Source organism: Penicillium robsamsonii (assembly GCF_028829455.1).
Source record: "Penicillium robsamsonii strain IBT 29466 chromosome Unknown utg000001l_segment0_segment0, whole genome shotgun sequence".
In the NCBI taxonomy this organism is placed as follows: Eukaryota; Fungi; Ascomycota; class Eurotiomycetes; order Eurotiales; family Aspergillaceae; genus Penicillium; species Penicillium robsamsonii.
Window position 1 is genome coordinate 456,766 of NW_026643219.1, and position 16,940 is coordinate 473,705.

General features: G+C 48.4%; 5 protein-coding genes across 5 annotated transcripts; 2 read left to right on the top strand and 3 right to left on the bottom strand.

The window, feature by feature from the left end:
- Nucleotides 1–2,314: 2,314 nt before the first annotated feature.
- Nucleotides 2,315–3,106, top strand: N7447_000192 (sulfotransferase family protein; the record flags this gene model as incomplete). Its single annotated transcript, XM_057224468.1, has 1 exon — nt 2,315–3,106. One exon carries the CDS (start codon nt 2,315–2,317, stop codon nt 3,104–3,106), a length of 792 nt encoding a protein of 263 aa, XP_057088484.1.
- Nucleotides 3,107–3,499: 393 nt separating this feature from the next.
- On the bottom strand, nt 3,500–4,861 carry N7447_000193 (putative integral membrane protein Pth11-like; the record flags this gene model as incomplete). The annotated part of the gene is made up of 6 exons (XM_057224469.1): nt 3,500–3,965; nt 4,019–4,389; nt 4,444–4,511; nt 4,565–4,601; nt 4,653–4,672; nt 4,726–4,861. 6 exons carry the CDS (start codon nt 4,859–4,861, stop codon nt 3,500–3,502), a joined length of 1,098 nt encoding a protein of 365 aa, XP_057088485.1.
- Nucleotides 4,862–7,579: 2,718 nt separating this feature from the next.
- Nucleotides 7,580–9,348, top strand: N7447_000194 (cytochrome P450; the record flags this gene model as incomplete). Its single annotated transcript, XM_057224470.1, has 5 exons — nt 7,580–7,811; nt 7,870–8,057; nt 8,112–8,236; nt 8,288–9,158; nt 9,217–9,348. 5 exons carry the CDS (start codon nt 7,580–7,582, stop codon nt 9,346–9,348), a joined length of 1,548 nt encoding a protein of 515 aa, XP_057088486.1.
- Nucleotides 9,349–10,019: 671 nt separating this feature from the next.
- N7447_000195 (pentafunctional protein ARO1) lies at nt 10,020–14,823 on the bottom strand (the record flags this gene model as incomplete). Its single annotated transcript, XM_057224471.1, has 2 exons — nt 10,020–10,046; nt 10,114–14,823. 2 exons carry the CDS (start codon nt 14,821–14,823, stop codon nt 10,020–10,022), a joined length of 4,737 nt encoding a protein of 1,578 aa, XP_057088487.1.
- Nucleotides 14,824–15,465: 642 nt separating this feature from the next.
- On the bottom strand, nt 15,466–16,649 carry N7447_000196 (uncharacterized protein; the record flags this gene model as incomplete). Its single annotated transcript, XM_057224472.1, has 3 exons — nt 15,466–16,139; nt 16,202–16,404; nt 16,438–16,649. 3 exons carry the CDS (start codon nt 16,647–16,649, stop codon nt 15,466–15,468), a joined length of 1,089 nt encoding a protein of 362 aa, XP_057088488.1.
- Nucleotides 16,650–16,940: the final 291 nt, after the last annotated feature.

The window sequence follows — 16,940 nt, forward strand, 5'->3', positions numbered from 1 at the left end:
CTTACAAAGGAGGTTTACGAGAGATATCTACCGGAAGGAGTAGAAGGAAAGTGGACTAATCCACCTAATCTATAGCTGTAATTCGAAGGACACCTCTGAATTTCCTTATATTCATATTATTAAGGCTTACGGCGATAAGAAGCAGCTCGAACCATTTTTAGCGTTAGCTTTAGCATTTTTATATAGTGTTCATTACGCCCCTCCTAACAATCCCACCCTTCTCGTATAGGATCCCCTTCGTGTGCATCGTCGAGGTGCACATAACTTCGGGAGCACCTAAGCGACAGAGGCCACCCAGTCTTCCCTCGATTGCTGGGGGTGCTGAGGAAGCAGTTTGATACAGAAATAACTGTTGTATACCAGTATGAAGCAATGAATCTGCTGAAATGAGCATGTTTTTCTGATAAAAAAAGGTGGATTTTTTACTGTGTAAACCAGAGTTACTATGGTGGTGGCAGAATGTATGGCAGAAGTTCACTATGCAGGCGGTACTAGATTTTCAGGCAGGGAGGGTCCTATAACTACTATATCACAATGGATATTCGCACTAAAAGAAAAAGAACAAGAAAAAAAAGATAGACATAGCATGTCCTGGTTTCGATCCAGGGTCCTATTGCGAGTTAGTTTGATGTTGTTGGGTGAAACGGTTGCGGTGAAACGTACCTCCGGGTTATGAGCCCGGCGCTCTTCCCCTGAGCTAACATGCTGGGATGTTGAAATGCAGTCCATTAGTGAGTACATAACCCTAGACTAAACTACCATTTTAAATATTTTTGAACACTATAAAAAAGATACCATCCATTAATATAATAACCCCCAGCCAGGAATAAACACGGAAAGGAAAAAAGTAAAATTAAATATGTTAGTCTACATACGTAGAGCGTTAGGTGAAAAATCATCTAGTTATCTTACCAGGGGATCACATGACCTCTGCGGTTTGCTCCAAGTCTACATACTTAATAGGCATAATGGCCCTAATGCACTCGATATCTCCAGAGTTTGCTATTAAATCGCTCTAGATTTTTCTCCTCTTACATCCAGTATTAATCCACCATTAGAAAATAGTACTAATTTGTATACCGTGTAGTAATTTTATAGCATGCACCCTACTATTTTACTACTGCTACTTGTATTGTCCTTTAGAAAGTAATATTGCACTAAAGTGATAAATATTCCACCAATCAGCATGTTAGCTCAGGGGAAGAGCGCCGGGCTCATAACCCGGAGGTACGTTTCACCGCAAACAATTTCACCCAACAACATCAAACTAACCCGCAATAGGACCCTGGATCGAAACCAGGACATGCTATGTCTATCTTTTTTTTCTTTTTCTTTTTCTTTTTCTTTTTTTGCTTCTTGCCAGTAGGTATTTTTTGGTGCCATTAAATATGAATTCCTCTGAGATTCCACCTTTTTATATTGTAGATATAGCTCCATAGTCATTCCTGCTTGTCTATTTCTTCTTTTCCGTAGCTTTCAGGTGATAAGTAAGGCCCTGCTAAACAATTTGATTTTTACATGGAGGATGTGTTGGATATATATCACCTACTTATACCCAGGCGTCTAGATATTTTTAGTGCTTGATGGCGAATCTCGTTGACAACCCAAGTCTTCAAGACGCACAGAGAGATACATTGTAATACATTGTTAAACCACCAAAACAACAGTTCCAATATTCTTGCCCGATAATAGCCCTACATCTCCGACCCCAATGCCACTCTGTTCATCTGAATACTCCTATTTTGAGTGCATGCAGACATCACTCGACCCCACCAATCCATCGGCAAACTACATATGTACTCGAATACAACTCGGTTCCTGTAGTGCGGTGCAACTGCCTACTGCCTCAGGCCACCGACTATATAGCTCTACCACCAATACTATAGCTACACAGCGCAAGTACTTGGTCTATGTGCCTTGCTATCACCAGCACATATAGTATTACATCTCAAGTTTCATATGCTTGATTTGGTTTCCCCTAAAAATCCATGCGCAAATCCAAAAATGCCAACTCATCGCCAACTTGTTCACGATCATACTGGGGGAGGGGGATCCCAAAAGTGGGGGCGGAAATCCCCAAACAGCCGGTGTCTCCTATCTGGCATTTATATCCATCAAAAAAACATAAAGCCATCCAAATCGCGTGAATTTCCCGAGCATAAATGCAAACTGTTACCTACATGAGCCCGAATATTTTTGATCAACAAAATAGCTAGAGTCGCGAGGAAAAAGAAAAGAAAAGAGGGTCAGCCAACCTGAAACCAACCACCAGCCAACGCCCACCCAGCCCAACAAACCACCCCATACAGACAAAATGGGCCAAAAAGCCTCCATCCCACAGCCCGGCGCACAAATACAAGTTATCGGCGCCGGGCTACCACGCACAGGAACCTCATCATTCAGCCAAGCGCTAGAAATTCTCCTGAACGGACCGGTGTACCACTGCGGCACACAAATATCGATAGGCCCACCAACAGAGATAAAAAACTGGATGCCAATTCTCCAAAACTGGCTCAAACAAGATGACAGCACAAGCCGGGAAAAGATGCTCACCCTCCTGCGTCACCGGTTGGCCGGCTACGTAGCAATCACCGATTCCCCAGGCTCCGAGCTCGTCCCGGAACTCATGGAGCTGTACCCGGACGCCAAGGTCGTCTGCACAACCCGTGACCCCATCTCCTGGGAGAAGAGTATGCTCCACGTGCAGAGTTTGACTGGTGTTTGGTTTGCGCGTGCTGTTCTCCTGCCGCTGGACGGGTTGAGACATTTTATCCCGTATGGGTATTTGCTGGCTGCGCTTTGGGAGAGGCTGTATGGTGGTGTTGCTGGTCAGCATGGGAGGGAGACTTATGCGAGGCATGTTGCTTGGTTGAAGGAGGTTGTACCGGAGGATAGGTTGGTTTTCTTTGATGTTAAGGATGGGTGGGGCCCGCTGTGTGAAGCCCTGAGCATAGAGACTCCTGTTGGTGTGTCATTCCCTCGTATCAATGATTCGGAGGCTATCGAGAGGTCTGTGAATCGTCATTTACGGAGGGGCCTTACGCGATGGGCTTGCATATTTGCTGGGATTGGTGTTGGGGTGGCTGTTTTTCGCATGTGGAAGTGAGACGGGGTGAGATGGTCGTGTAGTGTGATTGAAGGATGAGAGGCAGCCATGTGGTCTCTTCCTTGGTTGCGGAGGTTGGTATGGGTTTGTGGGGGTCTTTGGAAGCTTTTGAGTGCCGTCAAACTTCAAAGTTCTAGCGACTCGCATGCCTTGAATGATGTCGGTTTCTTCCAGGTCCAGAAGGGGGATCGGGGAGACCCACCATGAACAAAGCAGTGATTCAATTTATACAGTCACTTACATAACCATCTGCACACTACCTAACTAGGTAGATTTATGATCTCTACGCCCATTGGAATGTGTTATACAAGATAAGAAACCGAAATATATTGCCCCAAATATTATACATAAAAATTCATATATAGCCGCCAGTTCATTAGCATAAGCCCGATATCATTGACGAGCCCGCTCGATAGATGACGAACCACTGCTTGCACGATCATTTCTTTCAAAGGTAGTTTCAATCTCTGTGTGAGTGAAGATCTTCCCTTGGGGGATAATGCGCTCCTCGCTGGAGTTGCTAGTCGCGCCAATTCTGGTACCCATGGTCCCATCCCCATTGCAGGTGATTGTATCCATAGTGATGCTGTTGGGATCCGTGGCCTTGGCGAATCCAGCTCGCGGGCCAGTGGTGTTGCTTGACCAGGGGGCATATTTCTTGCCACTGCTGTACTCGCCGATGAAGCGAGGTAGGAAGCGGGAGGCAATCGCCTTGAATGAAGGAATTGAGGCAGCGAATATGCCGATGTTGATTTCGATAACCGACCAGTACATGGCACCGCTGATGGCGTAGGTGGAGTCCTTCGAGGAAAGCATGGTAGGGATATAGGTGATTCGGATGATCGAGGAGATACAAGCGCTGATTGGAGCGTGTTAGCAATCGTCCAAGTGGAAGCACCAGGGTATACTTACAAAAGACCAAGACAGAGGATAAAGGCCAGGATAAACTTCTGTTTCTGAGGCATCTGGAGACTGAAGATTACCTTGATGGGCAAGGTATAAGTCAAGAGGTCGGTGACAATGTTCAGGGCGGCGTTGCATAGGTAGAATAGGTTGATGTTGACGCATTTTCCGGGTCCGGTGCCAGTCCAGGCCATGCTAATAGGTTGACATTGGAATGCGGCCACGAGAACGAATGATGTTGCTTGCGCCATGATAACTCCCATCATGACCCGGGATAGGCGAGTGAGATAGCGATCTCCAAGGCGAGTATAGAACCACAGGACGGAAGTTTTGACGAACCCAAGTGTTGCGAGATAGAACATTGAGCTCAGCCAGACGGCCTGGGAAGACGTTAGAAATGCAAATCTATACGAGAATGGAATCCGCAGCCTTACAAAAGCGTAGTCGGCCATCCCGGTTGGGTCGACATCTCCAATGTGTTGTCCAAGCCCATGTTTGACCGCTAAATGATATGAGCTTCTGCAAAGAGTCATAGGAAGCCAAGCTAGAACATACCGACAAGCGTAACGACAGCAAATGACCACGACAACATCTAGTTCCATTAGTTATAAAACATGTTGATGGTAGAGTCAACTTTTCTTACACAAGCGCCAATAATGAGGTCTGGAAGATGTCAGTATAGTGCTGGTAAAATAGATCTAGCATAATCCACTTACAGTCATCAACACCCATTTGGCCCAGGACAAAAATGCGTGAAAAGAGACGAAGAGCCAGAACGACGAAGACCAAGACGGCAAATGCTATAGAGATACCTTGGACCTTAGGGCCTTGAGAACCATTGCTACCAGCCATGACGAGGAAGGTGGAGGGATGAAACAGAAAGGAAGAAGAAAAAGAAAAAGAAAGACCGTAAATTGATGTAAAGGAAGGAATTAATCTTCATGAATGGCATAGACAGTCGTTTCACATGTTCATCTCACGGAGAATGGATGATACAAGGTTCAATTTGTGATTAACGAAAGCATCAAGAAGATGGCTAATGGCACCCCCGGTCTACAATTTATAACGAGATTTCTCCCCGATGCCCCTGGAGCTAGTGGGAAGAAAATGACTGTGCCCATCAGAGATGCGCATCGTGCATGGTTCTATTAGTCTCCGAGATCCACTGTATACCGCCAAGAAGGCCGTTGACGAAAAAAGAAAACATGGTAAGGATTGGCAAGGCCTTCCTCTTTTTACTCCGTAGACTAGGTACTAGGCCAACACGAGTCAGACGGGACAGTCATAACCAAGCATCGCCACCACTCGAGACCTTTGGTGATCTACTCGTGCTAAAATACGCATGCCGTATATGGAGAGGAGCGGCAGTTTCACGTTTCTTAGAGAAAAACATATGTTTTACAACATAGAAAGAGCTCTGGGGCGGGCTTTCTAGCGCTATGATTTGCCACCCAGACACGAAAATGCTGTCTCCAATTGTCGAGGTACAAATGTTGGATATGTCCAAACCCTGTTAAACCAAGTCCTGGGCCCTGTTTATTGGGCCCTTGGCTCTGGGCACAAGAAAGCATTGTATCTTAGCTCGCCGAAGATATCCACCTGAAGACTGGGGTGGGATTGGTTCGCACAGGGATGGCTAGTAGTCATGGGTCGCTATGTTCGATGTCTCGGAGACGATCATTGTGAAATCCCGACTATTGGAAAGTACCCAACCTTGAAAGACTGGACTATTACTCATGACTAGCAAGAAAGCAGAGAAAAAGTTAAACATGACTTGATAGAACGAAAGCAAAAAGAGTTCGTGGGTCTCGGAAGATTCCCCTGGAAGATGAGATGGAGAGATCTGATTTATCTTTATTTTTATGCTCATTGAGACGTCCGATGACGATCTTAATATGCTCCAGATTGGATACTTTGTACGAAGTATATCGTGCATCTACAGCCCTATATCCAAACTGACACAAAAAAAGGGGTAATTGGAGCGACTAGAAAACCAACAGAACATTATTTGGAAGATTTTATGAATTCTGCCAAATAATAAAAATAATCTTGATGGGAGTGGAGCTGAGCGATCTGCGCGTTTCAAGACCCCGAGATATTTTCTGCAAGCGCTCAATGATGGAGGAATGGATAATGGCTGGCCCCTAATGCACAGATTTGAAGCCATTATGTAGCTCACCTCCGATCTGCACTACTCCATTTGCCTTCCGAGCCGTCCTTAGTGGAGACTGTTAAGCGAAAGCGAAAGTGGCTAGACTGTGAATGATTTGGAAGTTTCATATGTGATATGATTTTCTATGCGTACAAAAGTACCAAGTAGATAAGAATCAATTTATGAGACGAGATGTTTGCTCTTCCAAATTACTGTACATATATAGTCGCATATAGTAATGGTCTGTCTCATATTGGAAAATAGGTCCTTTGGATCCTCGCTGCCTGAATGTTGAGGTGCACATTACCTTCTGCCTTGACACCTGATTTTATCTACCTCTTTTCACCGCTCTTTTACCAAGTATGGTAGCAAGACAGTACCTGCATTTTGTTTGAAATCTGCTAACAAGAATAAGTCACTCCTGTCTACATGGCAGAATTTCAAGTCCGACTAGATTTGGAAGGCGGTACTTTGAATTCAGGATTCAAGGGGTGTTATCAATCCCTACATGTATACTTTCACCTACTTTTAACCTGTTTTGCTCTTTCTATATTTCTTTGGGCAAATCAGAGAAAAGTTGCCCCTGTTAAAAAGTCAGAGTCTAACTTACATGCGATATACATCCATAGTTAGTGAACTATTAGTATTAGCCCCAATTCCCCATATTCACATCTATTTCAGGAGAACGCGCTCGGCATATGCATTAAGAATAGCCCTGCAGGACTTCGGCCCGTCATTATCTTCTTCATCTAGTCTACAGAGACTGCCCAGTGAGAAATATTGGCCATTCTATAGGCCATTCTATAGTGGAGAATGCCACGACAGCAGCTCCACAGCCTCAAAGTGCGAGGTACTTTTTTTTCCCATCTAGCCCTGTGCAAATGACTTGGAACACCAAAATCCCGTCTCACATTTGGCAAGGAACTCCTGAGCATCCAATCTGCTGTGCTGACCATTGTCTCAAATGTTCGTGGGTAACGGCGCAACGGCACACCCGCACGGCCCCTCTGACAGACAACGTCTTCTCCATATCCAGATCATCTTTACTGCTTTAGGCAGCTATACCGGATCAATCTTTACTAGGAATGTGCGCAACGATGGACTAGCCACAAATGTCTACGATGCACGTATTACCAATGCTCTAGCGCAAGGACTAGCACAAATGAGGAGGGGTCGATGCACGAGATGCCCCGTGCTGAGCATAGCTTCAACGGTTTAGACCTACTTTGGTTTAGGCTTGCAGGATTGTCGTGGGGTCTTGTAAGCTGAAGGTAGCCCTTTGGCCAATGCCCTTTTGGCCCCTTACTACAATGTGCTTGTTTAATGTGAATGGTCATTGGCGGTTTAGTTCCAGAGCCGTTTCACTCCCTCCGCCAGAAAGAGGGGTTTTTCATCTTCTATGCTTCTCTAGATTCGCTATGGGTCTTGCAGAAAATGTCCTGTCACTGGTGACGGTGACCAATGCCATTTTTGGACTGATTGCCTATATTGCGCTCAAGTTTACCTGGCAAATTATTTACTATCGCTTCTTCAGTCCGCTCGCGAAATTCCCCGGCCCTTTCTGGGGCTCTGTAACTCGTCTCTGGATCGCATGGCATAATCTACTGGATACCGAGGTACCGACAGTTTATGCGCTTGCTAAGAAATATGGTTGGTCTTGATCTTGATTATATCCCCCAAAGGAATGTTTCTAACTCAATTCTCTCAGGCCCCGTTGTTCGCATCACCCCAACATTGTTGCTGGTCAACGATCACGAAAAGCTCCCGGAGATCTACCATCGCAATGCAGACAAGACCGGGCACTATATTACTGGAAGCTTCGGCGAGACCGAGTCCCTGTTCAACATGAGATCTCACAAGAACCATGCCGTGTTCAGGAAGCACGTTGCTGGACCGGTATGACGACACATGAGTTCAGTCGCAGACACCAAAAACTGACCCTCAACATAGTACAGTTTCAGCAACATCAAAAAGATGGAGCCATTGATTGATATGCGCATCACCGCATGGACCAACAAGCTCACAGAAAAGTTTGTGAAGACCGGCGAAGCCTTCGACTTCTCCTGGTGGGCAGTGTAAGTAGCATGAACCAAATGAAACAATACTCCGACTAACCATACAACCAGCTACATGGCCTACGACATCATCAGCGAAATCGGCTTCGGCGAGCCCTTCGGCTTCGTCGAAAAAGGCGAAGACATCGGCGGCCTAATCCAAGGCTTCCACGACGGCCTCCCAGCCTTCGGCCTCCTAGCCCGCCTCCACCCTTTCACCTCATGGATAAAAACCACCGCCCTGAAAAAATACCTTGTCGCCTCACCGGCCGACGACTCCGGCATCGGCGTGTTAATGCGCTTCCGCGACCGACTCATCGACCAGCGCATTAAGGACATCCAAAGCGGCAACAAAATCCATCAAACAGACCTGCTCCAGACCTTCCTCGAGGCTCGCACAGAAGAAGGCAAGCCTCTAGATCTGGAATACATCCGCGCAGAGGTCCTGCTCGTCCTTCTCGCTGGCGCAGACACAACTGGCACTGCCTTCCAGGCCATGATGCACTTCCTCATGACCCACCCGGAGGCGTACGAGCGTATGATGGCGGAAATCGACAACGCAGCCCGTAAGGGCCTCATCTCTGATATGCCACAGTACAACGAGGTCATAGAGCACATGCCTTTCTATGTTGGCTGTGTGAAGGAGACGATGCGTCTGTGTCCGTCTGCGCCGAACATCTTCCCCCGCTATGTTGCCGAGCCTGGTATTGAGCTCTATGGTCGCTTCGCGCCGGCTGGTACCGAGGTTAGCTGTAACCCGTACCTAGTGCACCGGGACCCGAAGCTTTATGGGGATGATGCTGAGGAGTTTAAGCCTGAGCGGTGGTTGGATGTTGAGAAGGCGAAGTTGTATAATAAGTATAACTTTTCGTTTGGGTATGGGTCGCGTGTTTGTTTGGGGAGGGATATTGCTATGATGGAGTTGTTCAAGGGTCCCTTGCAGGTGAGTTCTTTTCTGGTCCTGTGAGATGACCATTCTGGGGTACTAATGTGTTATTTAGTTCTTCCGTAAATACAAGCCGGAGACTGTGAAGGGTAAACCTGACGCTAAGTTCATGATCAAAGGTGGTATTGGGTACTGGAGAGACCTGTGGTTGACCATCTCTCCCCGGCCAGAGGTAAAGGCCGAGTGAAAGACGAGCGTTGGAGGCGATGCGGGCATTAGACTTGAAGATGATGCCAATAGAAGGCCTTTCACAAAATGTTGCATTGGCTTGGGTTTCGTTGTATCCATCGTGCTATGATTAGAAAGGTTGTGTTAGTGAAATTCTTTGAAAGATGGAGGAACGGGTGAGAGAAAGAGAATGTGAGAGATTAAGCAGATACCAAGGAAACTAAGAAGGATATCAGAAGTAAGAAGTGGTCGGGTTTTGAATAAATGTATGGATGTGGAGGATATTCAAGATAGATAGCATCAAAGAAAAGTCATTGGATTTATAACGCAGGCAGAATGGCACTTGGGATGGTGGATGGTCAACCTAACACGTACTTTAAGCCAAAGCAAGGAATATTTTACCTCTAATCCCTAAAATGGGACGAATGACAATATCTCTACAGAGCAGCGAGATACATCAACAAGACAGGGACAGAAAGTGATGTGGAATACAATAAAATTGACCGAAATGGAAAGTTATGTAGATGAGAACTATCGTATGAATACGACAAGATGCAAGTCACGACACGTTTTCTTGATTGCTTTTTAGTAACCCGCTCACCCATCGCTAGAGCATGTAACATGGAACATGATATGTTAAATATGGAAGATAGAGAAAAGAGCCCGAGATATTGATGATGTATCCATCATTCATTCAGCAGTACCCATGACGGCATCCTAAACACAAAGACAACAATTAGTAACGAAGCGAGAGAAGGAGAATATAACCAAGATATTTGCTTACCCTTGCCTCATGGTACAAGGGAGTGATACCAGTCCAGTGAACGAACTGGTGCACACCCTGTCCAACAAGGACCTCCAGTCCAGGAATGGTGCTCCAACCCGCATCAGATGCAAGCTGCATCAAGGCGGTGACGGTAGGCTTGTAAGCCATCTCAAGAAGAACACGGGGCTTGCTAGACTCGGAAGTACCGTCGATCTCCTGAGCGCGCTTGAACATGTCGGAGAGAGTCTCGCGCATGGCAGGGTCGATGGGACGGTCAGCGGGGATGGTTCCGATAGCGACCTGGGGAACGGTGTCAAGCTGGGACTGGTTGTCTACAACGCGGATATTGTAGTTGGTCGGGAAGGTCGAGGCCATGCCCTCGAGCTTGCTGGCAGTGCGGCCCACCACGTAGATTGGGGAGAAGCCCATGTTGTGGAGGGCGAAGATGGCAGCACGGGCAGTACCGCCACCACCGATGACCACGGCACTTTGCTTGCCGGTGGAACCGTAGACGCCTGCGTTGCGCATGCATTGCACCATGCCTTGCCAGTCGGTGTTGTAACCAATCAGACGAGGGGGGTTGTTGCCGTTGGGGACGGGCACGACAGTGTTGACGGCACCGATGATTTCAGCCTCCTGGGCGACTTCGTCGAGCAGGGGCATGATGTCCAACTTGAGGGGGATTGTCACTGAGGCACCGCCGAAGTCGGGGGCGCGGATGAAGTCCTTGACGTCTTCGACATTGGTAGTCTCCAGGCGAGAGTACTCGTAGGGAAGACCCATTGTGCCGAAAAGGGTGTTGTGAAGAGCGGGAGACCGCGAGCCCGAGACGGGGGAACCGAAGATAGCAAACTTCTTGGCCTTGATCTCACCCATCAGGGAGAGGCCACGGCGAATCTCTGCAGCGGACAGCTGACCAGGTGCCGCCTTGAAAGGAAGGCTGGGGTGAGACACCGGCGTCATGAAGCCGTTCAGGATACGGCTCAGCTGACCACTGTCGCCCATGTTGATCGCAATCAACGGGACATCGTGGGCTTCTTCAGCCCATGTCTTGAACTTCCGAAGGGCAGTGTTATCATCAAGGGTATTGGCAACACCGACGAGCTTGATCACATCACCGTACTCCAGAGCACGGTTGTAGGATTGAATCCAAGACATGTTGGACCACGACAGAGTGCCCTTAGGATCATGGTGCGAGGCGATGATCTTAGAGTAACCCTTCATCTCAGTAACGGCACGGAGCATTGCATCAGGGAAGGCGATCTCAAGATCCACGAATTCGCAGCCAGAACGGAACGCTAGTCGGTACAACTCCATTGCGGCATCATGAGCATCGTCGGGGAAGCGGCCACCTTGGCTCTTGGTGCGGATGGTGAAGATGAGGGGCAGAGTGGTACGACGACGAAGGAGAGACATTTGCTCGTTGACGTAGTCAACCGAGGGAATATCGCCATCAACTGAAGGGTCCTTCAACAGATCCACCCGCAGTTCGACAGCATCAGACCCGACACAAGCTTCCGTGATAATATCGCCTGACGGTTGGAGATCAGGCAGAGTCAATGAGACGAAGAAGCTGTGCTGCTTCTTCTTAATGATACTAAGGCTGTCTACTTGGCCAGTGATGACCCGCATGAAGCGGGTAAAGTCCTCTGAGGCAAGGGTCATATCCGTTGAGGTGGATTGCTGGCTGAAGTACTGGATGTTACTGCACTCTTGGAACCAAGGCTTACGTCGTAGCCATACGCCCATCATGTCCTCCACGTAGGCAGGGCGAGTCTTATCAATCTGGAGGAAGTCCATCACGAGCTTGATGTCGCGCATGATGAGGAGCACGTTGCCCTTGTTCTTGTGGTAGTCGATAAGCAGCTTCCGTGCCTCGGGCATTTCGACAACACCTCCGCCGCAGGCGAAGACATAGCCAGTAGGATGATCCTTCATGACGCGTCGCAGGATAGCGAGTTCTGCGTCCCTGAATCCCTCCCAACCGCGTGTCTTGATAATATCGGGGATAGCGATACCCTCGGAAGTCTCAAGCTCTGTGTCAAGATCGATGAACCGACGATCAAGGGCCTTAGCAACCCAGTTGCCGGCGGTGGTCTTTCCAGCGCCGCGCATACCGATGATGAAGACAGAGGCGCTGCTGCGCTTTTCATCGCTCGAGGCAGCATTTTCAGCTTCCTTCAATTCTTTACCATTGAGGTTCACGCTGAACATTTGCTTCAAGGCATCCCACCAGCCGGGCCAGGTCTTGCCAACACATTCTTTCTCCAAAATAAGGGTAGATTGGGGAGCGATAAGAGAAAGCACACTGAAACTGAACGCGACCCGGTGATCATCGTAACAGTAAACTCCACCGGATGGTTGGCGAAGGGTAGAACGCTCGATGCCATCGATCTCAAGACCGTCGTCATGCTCACGGCACACCACCCCGAATTTAGCCAATTCGTCTTTCATAGCCTTGATACGGTTGCATTCCTTGACACGCTGGTTTGCGATACCGTAGATACGGGTTGTGTGGTTTGAGCCCTTGCCTCGGGCAACGGCCGCGAGAACGGAGGCAGTAAGGAAGGCATCTGTCATGGGCTCCATGTCCACATTAGGCAGCGGCTGCAAAACGCCATCAGTAGGTCCGGTAACAGTGGTGGAAGAATCCGTCTGTACAACAGAGCAGCCCATAGGCCTTAGGACATCCACTGCGAAGCGAGCATCGCCCTGAAGGGACTTGGAACCAATGTTAGGGACGGTGCAGGTAGTGCCAGTGACAGCAGCGATTGCCAAAGGATAGGTCGCAGAGCTTGCATCGCTCTCCACAACATATTCGGCCGGGTTCACGTAGTGAGCTTGAGGAATGTGGTAGGTGTGCTCTTCGGTGGTAGACTTCTTCACGTCGATACCGAAAGACCTCATCATGGCCGTGGTCATGTCGATGTAAGGCTGTGAAATGGGCTTACCGCCGACCAACTTCAAAGTCACTGGCTCCTTGGCGTACGGAGCGCACATGAGCAGTGAAGAGACGTACTGAGAAGAAACTTTAGCTGCCAGGTTGATCTTTCCTCCTGCGAAGCCTCCAGAAGCGGCGATCTTGAGAGGAAGACATCCCTTGCTCTCCATATACTCGACACCAGCACCATTGACGGTAAGAGCGTCAACAAGGTCGCCAATGGGCCTTTGCTTCATGCGGTTGTTGCCGGTCAAGACACTCGAGTCGACACTGCTGGGAGTAGCGAGTGTAGCCACGGTGGTGAGGAATCGCGAGGCAGTACCGGCGTTACCCAAGTACAGAGGAGAAGGACTTGCGATAATCTTTCCGCCTTTGCCGTTCACAACAAGGACCTCACCTTCCTCCTCCCAAGAGAAAGTTGCCGCACCGAGTCGCTCTAGGGCATTCAACATGACCTCAGTGTCATCAGAGTGCAAGAGATTCTTGATGCGGCAGGTTCCAGAACCAAGCGCAGCAAGCACAAGAGCACGGTTGGAGATACTCTTCGATCCAGGGGGCGCGCAAGTGACATTGAGCGACTTGGGCACTCCGGGATGAACTTCAACGCTGGGAGCAAGGACGACACCAATATCCTCATTAGAGACGACACTGGCCTTTGGCTCGTGAGTGCGGCCAATTGCCGATAAGAGCACAACCTTTTTCTTCGGGCCATCGTTCTTCTTGTCCAAAGCCATGTTGAACAGCAATTGGTCTACAGAGCAGTGCTTACCAGCAGTCAACTTACGAACCCGAGGATCTTTCATAGAAGTGGGCAAGCCGTATGCCGAGATGCACTTTACCACACGAGCGACGGCGACACCCTTCAGGATGCCCAAATGTCTCGCAAGCTCTGCCTCCTTCACCATGCCGATTGCGACACATTCGCCGTGAAGGATCTGAGGGGTAAGGATTGCCTCAATGGCATGTCCAATAGAATGACCCCAGTTGAGGAGGTTGCGAAGGCCGCCCTCACGCTCATCTGCGGAGACAACAAAGGCCTTGTGACGTGCCGAGGCCAGGATTCTAGCCTTCAGGATATCCCGGATGCCGTCGAAACGACCTTGGCCAGCCTTCGGCTCGCTGCGCACAGCAGCCAAGATGGAATCTGCGTTATCTTCCAAGGCAGTGAATTCTTCTTCACTTGAGATGGCAGCAGTTTTAATGACCTCGGCCATGCCATTGATGAACTCTCGGACGGGGAGAGTTTCCAGGAACTCAAGATCAATGTAGATTCTCGATGGCTGCCATATAGAACCAATGAGGTTCTTACCAAGCGGGGTGTCAATAGCCGTCTTTCCTCCGATTGATGAGTCCACCATGGCAAGGAGCGTGGTTGGGACCTGCACGAAGCGCACACCTCGCATGTAGGTTGCTGCAACAAATCCAGTCAAATCCCCAATTACACCGCCACCCAATGCAATGATCACTGTGTCTCTACCACATGGTGGATTCTGGCTCAGCATCCAATCTTCGATGTCGGCCTTTGTCTGCCGTGACTTTGAGCTTTCTCCGGGGGCCGCATTGTGGATGAGGAGCCGCGGGGCTGGGGTGATGGAAGCGGCGGCAGCCTCAAATGTCTTTTGGAAAGTGGGGGTATAAAGAGATCCGAGGTTGGTATCGGTGATAAGAACGTAGGTCGTCGAGGACAAGCCATTGATTAAGTCCTTTGCGACAAAATTGCGCCAAAGGCCAAAATCAGCGACAATGCTCTCCTGGCCCAAGATGCTGATCTTGGTGGGTTTGGACATTGTGGAGGAGGATAGAGACGAGGACTCGGTAATGGTAAAGTTCAATAACTGCTCATTTCATTCTGTGACTTATTAGTACCCTGACTCATAGTACTGTACTTTATCTGTTTTCCCTCCCCACTATGAATCTAGGGATACATGGTGCACAATAATTTGGAGGAAAGTGACGGATTATAGGAGAGTGACCAACCTGGATAGAGCTGATCCTAGAGCCAATGGTATATCAAAAGAAAATAATCACCAAGTCAAGAACCAACAAGACAAAGGAAAAAGAGTAGTTTCCCCTCCGGTGTCGCGGGCAGTTTCTTGACCGCCCGGTGACTCAATCTGTCGATCTATACAGAGTACACATATAACACTCGGAACATCTACGATCTGTATTATACAGATATGTACTCATATCTGCAAATTTATTTGGTACTAATTTGAATGAATCTCAATTTAGACTATGAAATCAACATATTCTCCAAAAAATTGCCAGATTCCACATCGTAACCTCAATTTTCAACTTGGCCGACATCGCTTGTTTTGAATGCGAACCCTACAAATAGCCGAGACTATCCTGGGATTTCAGTCTTCTGTCAAATCAATCCCGATTATCGAGTTCAACTCGATTACGGTGCTCGAGTTGACTGCGTCCAACTAGTCTGGCGAGTTTAAAGTATCTGCCAATTGCGAATTGAATGCCGCCTGGATACGTTCATTGGATCCTGTGTTGTGAACTCTCGATGGCCGAGTCTTGTTTTTGGAAACACCATTATCCCGCCGACTGAGTTGCGTATTTGGAGGGGCCTGGGAACATTTGCCGGAGTGCTTTACTCCGGGCCCAATGTCTCCGCCAGGGCCAATCTCTTTTACACGGCCGGTCTCCCCAACGCTCTGGGTTCCCATTTGAGCACGGTAGCTGTTAAGCTGGCTAAGAGGCTGATTGTTGGCAATGATGTTCCCAATGGATCTCCGTCCAATTGTCTTGGTATATTGCTCGACCAGCACATCCATACCAGCGAACAGGGTACTGCCATTTCCATCTTCCTCAGCTTCGTCAGACTCGACTGAGAGCTGGACCTGCTGAAATTGCTCGCATATTTTGCCAGCAAATTGATATAACACCTCACGAGTGCGGATGTAATCACTGATGGCTCCTTCCTGAGGTGAACCGATATTGTCGCCGCCTGAGGCAACCGGTAGCGCATGCTCGGGCTCAAGTGCGGCTATGGAGGTCAATGCCGTTGCTGGATCTTCAATCGTGTTGGAAGATACGGGAGATGGAATATTAAGTCTGATAGTACTAGGTTCGTGGTGCCATTTCATTGGGCCTACCACCCGTGGTGAAAGAAATCGCAACCCCTGCCTTACCGTCCGCACTTTGTTCCCCAACAAAGAATGGAGAGTGCATAAAAAAGGTCGAATGCATCAAGCTCCGGGGGAGTCGTGTCGAGGTTGCTGCCGGAAAATAGCGTCGGAACCACACGCATGAGCTGAGTTGTACACCAGGTCGCGAATATCAAAGGAAATATCTTGCAAGCTACACCCCGCACACCGTTTTTTGGGGGCACAGGAGCTGTCATGCCATCCATAAACCTAGTTGTTTGTTGCCAGAGGTTTCACAACTACCTGCTCCTTATGACAAAGTCCGACCATATGATGATAATTCTCCGAGTCTCCGCGTTATTATACCATAATGCGTCGATCTCCTGTGTTGATGACAAGTTCAAGGCACTAGCAATTCCTGCCGCTGGTTTTTGCATATAAGTGGCCCATTGATAGTCATACAAGATCTCGGGTTCATAAGAGTACTGACGAGATAATGCAGACGTTCTAGGCATTATTATGTACGGCGGAGGCTTGAAGGAAGAAGATTGATTGAGTTGTCTCCTTTGATGAGCATGGGTAGAAGAGTGAACGAGAAGCCTAAGTTGATGTGAACAAGGTTTAAATAGGCACCATGGCTTGTTTGCTTTGCGAAGATAAATCTAAAAATTGGAAGCTCTTCTGATCTTCTGATCTCCCAAGGTTTTGTAATGTATACAAATAATCCAGTGTTGTAAATTATAGGGCCGTGTAGCAAGCGCTTTCCAGGAGATTTCCATGGCTGTTAGCAGCCGTTAGGTTTCAAA